Consider the following 9539-nt stretch of genomic DNA (forward strand, 5'->3'; position numbering starts at 1 on the left):
TATTTTAGAACATGTCTCAATCATGAAAAATCCGGATAATAGTGACTATCCGAAGACTGTTACACTTCCCGTTTTAGTCTTTTTAGACTTCATCCACATATTTAAAAAAATCAAATTTTCTTATTGAGTTTATTATTCTAATAAAATAGAAATAAAATATTAGCCATACGCATACACTTGAATTATCAGTAAAAATAGTGTTTGAATGTCTTGATCTTGATTTCGAAGCCTTCCGGCCGCAATAACTCATCGTTGTCGTCTCGATCTCCGGTAATGTCTTGCAATGTAAAAGTCTCTCAGGTAGTGTTTTGAAATTATAACTTTAACATTTAAGCATTTATGTGGAGTCCGGTTGTGTTATCGGCCAGTACTGACTTAACAAATCTCTTTGACCTATCAATATATTTGGTAAGTTCGTCAATTATAAAGGGTCTTATGACTTTCCATGGGTCATTTTCTCCTGAACTAAGTAACAATTTGAGATCCAGATTACGTATACCAGTTCTCATTATCTCTCTGTGATTCTCAATAATTGGACATTCCAGCAGGTAATGTTCTACTGATTCTGGGTCACCACATTTACAGTGGGGGTTACTGTCAAGTCCAACCTTGTGTCTATGCTCTTTTAAATTGCAATGGCCGCTCTGTAATTTTATGAGAATTCTTTGATTTGTACTTTTGCTGTAATCCAGTTGCTTCAGTTTTACTCTTGGCTTCAAGTCATACATTTCCCTTTCCATACCATCGTCTTTGCCACAACATTGTAATTGTTTACTTGGCTGCCTTCTTAACATCCCCTTGATTGATGGGTTCTTTTGACTCTCCTTTCATTTCTTCAGCCTGTAGTGCAGCTTCCTTAGCTAGTCTGTCGTCTGCAATTTCATTTCCAGCAACTGCGGCATGCCCTGGTGACCAATCAAGATTTATAGTGGTTCCACCTTTTTCAACTGCTTTCCAGATACTTCTAACTTCTTGATTACCCTACCCACATTAATTTCCCATGATTCACTAAAAAAAAGACCTCTTTAGCTAGTTTGAGTGGGTTTTTTCCAGATGTAATATAATTCATATTCAGTTAGAATATCAAGATAAGTCCCGTTATCAGTGTATCTAAAAATGAAAAAGATACTATCATGATGAAAAATTATGTTGTTGTTGTTGTTGTTTTATTAATTCATTGCCACAGGAATTCAATTTTTTTAAAGTCAAAATGTTGTTTTCTTTAAAATAATGTATGTAACAGATCAGTAAGGGCTGACAACTATTAAGAATATGTCTTTAGACATTAAGAAGAAGTAGGTAGATTGAATATAAGGATAATTGACATTTTCAAAAGATTGGCCGCCATGGTTTTCGTCAAGCGTGTGGATAGACAATGCATGCGGGAACCTTGTATTTGCGCAAACAACAATGTCAGGATGGTCAGTCCCGAGTGTGTACCACGTGATCAATGAGTGGCAATGCACAAATATTGACCAATTCGGATCAGACGGCTATTTGGTGATGAGGTGACCAAAACCTGCATATTTTTCTGTATATTTTTCTTTATACTTTTCTACAATCGAAACACTTATTTTCGGGTAACGTTTCGATATATATATTAACATTTTTAAGAATTCGCGGTTCATAGTTTGATAGACTGTGCTAAAGCTGCTTAACATGCTCTATAGTATTTTAAATGTTCTTGTTGCTCTTGACGCGAAAATAAACCGTCACCCTATCTAGGGTATTTGATTTTAGCCTTAACGACCTCTGAAGAAGAATATACGAGTTATTCTGTATTTCAGTGTGGTACTTAAGGTGATTCTGCACGTTTGAAAAGCCGGAAGTGATGGCGTAACGTCATTTATCCGGAAAACGTAGAATAAAACCTGGATTTGGCGTACAGAAATGAAAATCAATTTATGAATTAATCGAAACCTGTGAGTAAATTATTACAATGACACTGTTGTTATATTTCTAAAGTCAAAATATGATATTAAAACATATGGCACGTTAAGAAATTCAAAATAATGTCTTAAAATTAGCGTGAAATATCCGGTTCACTTTAATCATGGTCAAATATCTCAAAAATAAGCACAAGGACCTATACATTTGATTTCACCAAATTATCAGTCATATGTTTATTAACAACCTTGAGAAGTTTCATAAAAATCTACCTTGTAGAAAAAAAATATAATTGCGAAAATGTTATGAAAGTTATGATATTCCCATAGACTCCCATTACGAAATATTGCATGAGGTCCAAATTTTTCAAATCAGTCTAACAAAAAATCAAGCACACGACCCTATCTTTTTAATTTGCTGAATTTTCTAGGTATATTATGAAGTTTTGAAAAATCAAAGTTTAATCAAATTCTACATTGTAGAAAAAATTCTATCCAAACGTACAGAACTACCTTAAGGTTTATGTTATTTAGCTGTCTTCAATATTGGTCATTTCTGCAAATACAGGGTTTGGTTTAACCCTTACCATGCTAAATTTCTATAATGAACTTGTCCATCTTCCAATTTGGACGGTTCTGTCAATTGTTACAAGGCAGTCTGAAGACAGCTAAATCCCCCGCCACAGCTATGGATAGTGAAAGGGTAAACCTTTGATTTTAGCTGTGACCTTGACCTTGAACTGACATGGCTGACTCATGAATTCTGCACAACGTCTTGATGAGGTGATCATTTGACCAAAGTTTCATGAAAATCCTTCAAGGGGTTTAGGAGATACAGAGCTGAAACATTTGACCTTCAGTTGTGGCCTTGACCTTGAGTTGACATGGCTGACTCATGAGTTCTGGATGAGGTGATCAGTTGACCCAAGTTTGATGAAAATCCTTCAAGGGGTTTAGGAGACCTACAGAGTGGACACCAAATGGAAGGCTCAAACCTTCGACCCTTAGTTGTGAACTTGACCTTGAGCTGGCATGATTGACTCATAATTCCTGCACATCGTTCTGATGAGGTAATCATTTGACCCACGTTTTATAAAATTCCTTCAAGGGGTTTAGGAGATATAGAGCGGACACGAAATGGAAGGCTCAAACCTTTGACCTTCAGTTGTGACCTTGACCTTGAGCCGACATGGCTGACTCATGAGTTCTGCACATCGCCTTGATGAGGTGATCGTTTGACCCAAGTTTGATGAAAATCCTTCAAGGGGTTTAGGAGATATAGAGCGGACACAAAATGGAAGGCTCAAACCTTTGACCCTAAGTTGTGACCTTGACCTTGAGCCAGCATGACTGACTCATGGGTTCTGCACATCGTCTTGATGAGGTGATCATTTGACCCAAGTTTTATAAAATTCCTTCAAGATGTTTAAGAGATATAGAGCGGACACAAAATGTCAGGCTCAAACCTTTGACCTTGAGTTGTGACCTTGACCTTGAGCCGGCATGGCTGACTCATGGGTTCTACACATCGTCTTGATGAGGTGATCATTTGACCCAAGTTTTATAAAATTCCTTCAAGGGGTTTAGGAGATATAGAGCGGACACAAAATGTCAGGCTCAAACCTTTGACCTTGAGTTGGGACCTTGACCTTGAACCGACAAGGCTGACTCATGGGTTCTGCACATCGTCTTGATGAGGTGATCATTTGACCCAAGTTTCATGAAAAACCTTCAAGGGGTTTAGGAGATATGGACCGGACACGATTTTGTTACGGACGGAAGGACAGACGGAAGGACGGACGGAAGGACGGAAAGACGGACGCAGACCTTTCCTATAATCCCTCCGCTACGGCGGGGGATTAAAAACGGGTGCTTACCAAAAAAGATATTGACTGAATGGCGAACAATGCAGACCATGATCTTGGTCTGCACTATGATCTTGGTTTGCACTGGTCGCAAAGGCAGAATCACTTGCCGCAAGCAGGCTAAGTGTTAAACTGTATTTATTTCCACAATTATAATAATGTTAACAAACACGAGTAGTACATTTAAGTTAACTAAGTTTGATCAAAACAGGTATTATATTCATATACATAAACATCAATTATGTAAGCAAAGCAAACTTTAAATTTATTGTGATGCCACTTTTATTTCAGATCAGTGAACAGTTTCATCTTCCATACGTCGTCGTTCTACGCCTATCTTTGTTTGAAATTGACGGCGGTTACAGACGTATCCTACCGATACTACGTCATGGAACGTAAGAAGTTTTCACGTGCATTTTCTGTTATTTTGAACTCGCGTCCAATGTAAGATACATAACGTAATAGTATTTAGTCTTATTTAACATTACACCAAAGAAAATAGAATTTTCTTCGTTTATGCTATTGTTGCACCTCAAAATGGTAGCAACGCATTTTGGTAGTCACTACCAAAATGCGTTACACTCATTCCAATTTGATGGTTTACAAAAATGTAGTACCAAAATGCGTTGGATATGTACACCTCCAACGCACAAACGGTATTAATAATAATCTCATGATTTACAAAAAGAATATTTTGTGACGAATGGACAATATTATTTCAAAGAGAGTCATGACAACCTGGCTAATTATCGAACTTGTCCGAGATGTTAACATTCTGACCAAGTTTGGTGGGCATTGGATAAGAACTGCTCAAGTTAGACAGCGAACAACTTTTGGAGCCGCCCTCTCGCCCTCTGCATGTGTTCTCATAATACGTCGTATACAAATGAAGAAAAAAAGCCAAAATCTGCGATAAATATTTAGAAAAAAATCATTCGCATTTATATATGTAGATAAATGATAAGATATATGACATCGTATACCTTATTGCGGAGGAAGCTTCATTTCTGAGTAAATGATATATTTCTTACCCATCTTAACACACAGAACCCATCTTTTCCATGCGTTGTCCGGAGAGGACTCCAAATACCACTCGCATGTATACACCAAAATAAAAATTTTAATCTGACGACGGAGAATTTAGTTTTTGGAAAATTATTCGAGTAAGCCCACGCCTACATTTTACCATTCTTTTACGTCGTGTTTCAAAGATATCTGTGGTGGACTCTCGAAACCCCTCACCTTTAAAGAGAAAAAAATGTTGAATTCAGTGGGATGTTTAAAAATATCTATAGATGGAGGACCCACGTGCCATCCTCACATTTATACTTCGTTCTTTTTACAGAATTCAACATTTTCGTGCTTTAAAACAATCTCGGTGGACCATCCCTCCGACAACACTAGCACATTAAAACAACAAAACAATACAATGTTATTGTATAGGAAGCGTCGTCTGAGGCCCTTTTTACACGCTCAGGAATCTACATTTTGGTTGTTTTTATACGAAAACTATATCTCGGGAGGGGAACTCCAAACCCACTCCCCCACCATTTTTATAGGAGACATTCCCTCCTTCTAGCTCTCTCTTTTGTGCGTAATGTAAAAATGATCACAGCGACTGAAGTAGAAAAAACTACCAAAAAACGTTCCATTCCATGATCCTGAATACATCATATGTACCCTTGCAACGCATTTTGTCGTTACCAAAACTCGGTCGAATTTGGTAGTGACTACCAGAATGCGTTGCTACCATTTTGAGGTGCAACAATGCTATATAATCTGTCACTGGTTGTATATATGCAGATGGGAATATCCGGTTCGAGAGTAACTGATTTTGCGGTAACGATATTCCTATCTACAAATTTTACGAGTAATATATTATTTCTCTTGCGAGCCATTTTTATAAATTATAAAACAGATAATGTAAATCAAAATACATTTTTGCAATACTTTTTCTTACAGTGCTTAAGGTATTTAAATATGTTTAAATGAAGAGCGGCAAATTAATGTCCATAATAGAAATGACGTCATGTCGTTGCAAAAATGCACAACAACGAAGTTACGATTTAGTTTCATAGTTTGTCTGTGTTAAGTGGTTCAGCAGCTGAAGAAAAAGCGGCAGCATTATCATCACCATAAGCATTTTTATTATCATAGTAAATAAAAGTATTGTTAATTATAATGCGTCATCAGCTCAGCAGGATAATTTGGACTGGGGCCGGTATCACATTAGTACTGACGGAACTTTGTCCACTGTGCCAACAATCTGCCTTGACGCGTACGGCGCTTCCGGTGCAGAATACAACGTCATGATCAAATCAGGTTAGAGAATTCATTAAAAGCATAATAGGCCATGTTCAAATTCTGCAGCCAAAAAATATGATTCTTTTATTGCTGGTTATATAATGCAATTATCACATGACGATAAATGTATTTTTGAAAAGGCTTATATATAGAAGAAACAGTCTTTACATGGTCATTAAAATCTCAGCATTTTGCAGAAGAAAAACAAAGTTTCTGGTCTAAGAAGAATGTAGCTCAAGTTCTGTTTTATATTTTGTTGACCTTTCCATCTCTTAGCAGGATTACACAATAAACATTACAACTCATAATAGGAAATAAATTAGATAAAACTTAGTTGTGTATATATCTCAGGTCAGGAGGACTCAGCAACTGTTCCATGTCCCTGGATATTCCTTGGAAGTTTTGACTACATACATACTTCTTCCAGTGGAACGACATCGTGCTCCGCAGGAGGAAACACATGGGACATGTGCACTGATATCTCTAGCATGGCGTTCAATTTATCAAGCTGTTCTGTAGATGTACCCTATTCAGGTAATTGAAATTAAGTTTTTGCAATATTTTTAATTAAAAAAAACATCCAGGGCAAGTTTTTCGATAATGAAAAGAAAACAAAATATTGCAGTGTCCATGTGCTGATTTTGGAGGTTTTATTTAACTTCGTTTTAATCCCAAATATAAATCAGTGTTACGATGTTATCAGTATCGAAAATAGATTAGCATTTTATTATCTAAACTGGATATTGCATCAGAATTATCAGTATAGAAAGTGAAAAGACAGTGATATATTTTGTTCTAGTCTTTATTTATCTGTGAATACACTGCTTAATACGAAGAAAACTTTCTTCTTCGTTAGTCACGCAGTAAAATTTGGTGGAAAGAAAAAGGAATCAAGCTGTACTTTTTTTAAATATATAAATGAAACTGACTGAATCAGAGAGCGTTGACCAATTTAGTTTAATCATATTTTATTGCTTTCAATACAAATACAATACAAATTTACAAGACATGCATACAAAAAAAAACGAACTAAATGTAAGAATATTTAAAATGCATTGATATACAGATTACATAAAAAACCAAAAAGGTTGGGCCACAAGTTTTAACAACATTAGCGGGTTGGCCCTTCCCAGATGTCATACTGCTAGTAACAAAATGAGCTATAGTTGGAGTCCTAATATTTTCCTCCTTGCCCGGCTTCTCCTAGTACGCTTAACTCCATTAACCAAGCTCCAAGCTAAATAAGCTTATATTTGTGTCCGCGTCATATATTCTGAGTCACTAGAGGAATTTTCAAAACACCAACATCAAATGTTAACCTTGTCAAGACATGCTCACCAGAATCCAACATCAAGGTCACACTTGAAGGTCAAAGGTCATGATCAGAACATTTTATTTTCCCAGCATCAAAGCGGTGTCTGTGTGGTATGAATCGCTTTTAGTGATAGCTGTAGCTTTCGACAGTTCATATTTACATTACACAATGCTTTCAGTTTACAATTTTTGTATATCAATAATATTTCTTGAGTCATATCCCTTTCATTTGAAAGAGTAGTACATTTCACCAGGTACAAGCTCTGTGAGGTGTGTGGACACAGTTCCGGTAGCTTCGGAGAATTATGTAACTGTCTACAACAGTGGAACTTTTGATGGCGTAAACACTTTCCAATTTTCATGTTTTGTAAGTGCAAATTGTGTATATTACAGTAAATTACTTTTTTATAATGTTCTTTTGTTTGACATTACTAGACATTTGGTATGAAAATTCTGATGAAAGATTAAACCTTGACGTAACCTGTCAAAATGATTTTATTTTAGATGTATTCGAATTGTGATATACATATATTAGCATAGACAGTGTTTTATCCTCTTATCACAGCTGAATTCGTGTATATATTAGAATTTGAATACTTTTAGGTACTTTTTAGGTACTCTTACTGGCTCGTTTCCGTAAAAAACAGTTACCCTCGAGCCGGATATTCCCATCTGCAACCGTATTATACAAATTAAAGAACAAATCAAACAAAACCAATACGTCTTTTGTAGTAGTCTTTCTTAAAGTAGCGTATTTAAACAAAGCACGGGAAATAAACGTCCGTAAACGGAAATGACGTCATGAAGTTCTTTTGACGCTCATCAAGGAAGTTCTGGTTCAGTTTTATCATTTGTAGCGAAATGTTTTTTTTCTTTTCATGTTATTTCTTAAAGTCGAGAAATATGCTATAAGGTACAAACAGCAACTATCATTGCCGAATTTTTCATAATCAATATACATGTATATCATAAGTGGTGCGCCGAAACATAGACCCCGCCATTTTTGATGCACGGATCGTTAGTCGTATAATATTAACAGCAAGAAGATCATCTGGCATAGGGTGCCAGATGGGCTTTGCCGGCATGGGTAAAATCACCGGAAACCCCGGTCCAGTGAGCAAGAATATAATGTGTTTTTCACTGGTTTTAGATGCAGACAAAAATATCTGCTTCGAGGGTAACTGTTTTGGCGGTAAGTATTTATCATTTATAACTTGTGTCTTGATGCATCACTTAACGAAAACTTGTTTTAGGCCGTTAGTAATAATCTAACAACAGCATCCGTGGCACCAGGGTATTGTAGGCACGGACAAACATCGTCTGGTTACCCTGTAGATACCAGCCTCCCTGATCCTATTGGAGCATTAATCTCAATAACATCGACTTACGGTAAGCACTATGCAATATTTAGCGTCTTCGTCTCGACTCGCGAAGATTCGAATGCACGACGATTGCGTTCTGTAGTGTTTTCGTGTCTTTGCCCAAAAGACATGAAATGACAGAAACCAGCAACCAAAAGTAAATGAGCACATGTTATGCTGGTTTACTTAACTTTCCTCAAACCTTCTGATATTTTTTCGAGATTTGATGAAAAAATCTAAGGGCATTTGTTTCGTGGTCATGTACACCAGCCCTTGATTACAACATTTTGCGTAATAATAAGTCGGCGGAGAGACTTAAACATCGGCTGGTCAAAAGATTTCGTCAATCGTTGTAATAAAATGAAATAAAGATGAAATGCTTTTTCTACAAGAATTTGTGAAATATTTACTTTTCCTCCACCACAATGTCTTTAATGTCATTTTTTTGTCAATTTCAGGAACTTGTTGTAAGTATTAAAGTTCCATTAAGCTTTTAATTTCTATGTTAAAATCAGATGAAACAGCTGTCCAAATAGATGATATGCATGATTATACGGTTAGAATAACACTATTTTCATTACTGCACATGAACTTTTTCCATTAGAACTATAAAGGAAGGTAATAAAATGACAAAGTGTTCAATAAAACTTCTTATTGCGTTAATCAATATTCAAGCCTTTAACAACAATTTGAGAAACCAGTTATCGAAAACACGATGTAACAAGAAATCGATTAATTTATGTTCGTAACAAAAAATATATGTGGCAGCCACGTTATATTATGAGCCTTTAATCTTAAAAAATCATAGT

At 36.1% G+C, this 9539-nt stretch overlaps 1 protein-coding gene across 1 annotated transcript; it reads left to right on the top strand.

Annotated features, from left to right (window-relative positions):
* Positions 1 to 5974: 5974 nt before the first annotated feature.
* Positions 5975 to 9227, top strand: LOC128557365 (uncharacterized). Its single transcript, XM_053544680.1, has 4 exons — positions 5975 to 6073; positions 6407 to 6589; positions 7624 to 7736; positions 9189 to 9227. The coding sequence occupies exons 1-4, from the start codon at positions 6061 to 6063 to the stop codon at positions 9225 to 9227; spliced, it is 348 nt and encodes a 115-aa protein (XP_053400655.1). The 5' UTR covers positions 5975 to 6060.
* The last annotated feature ends 312 nt before the right edge of the window (positions 9228 to 9539 follow it).

The sequence above is a fragment of the Mercenaria mercenaria genome, chromosome 5, assembly GCF_021730395.1.
Source record: "Mercenaria mercenaria strain notata chromosome 5, MADL_Memer_1, whole genome shotgun sequence".
Lineage (NCBI taxonomy): Eukaryota > Metazoa > Mollusca > Bivalvia > Venerida > Veneridae > Mercenaria > Mercenaria mercenaria.

Excerpts from the sequence above, each read along its gene's own strand:
- LOC128557365 (XM_053544680.1), top strand. Across the intron at positions 6,590-7,623 it reads TGTAGATGTACCCTATTCAG|GTACAAGCTCTGTGAGGTGT; the intron begins GTAATTGAAATT and ends ACATTTCACCAG. Across the intron at positions 7,737-9,188 it reads CTTTCCAATTTTCATGTTTT|GAACTTGTTGTAAGTATTAA; the intron begins GTAAGTGCAAAT and ends TGTCAATTTCAG.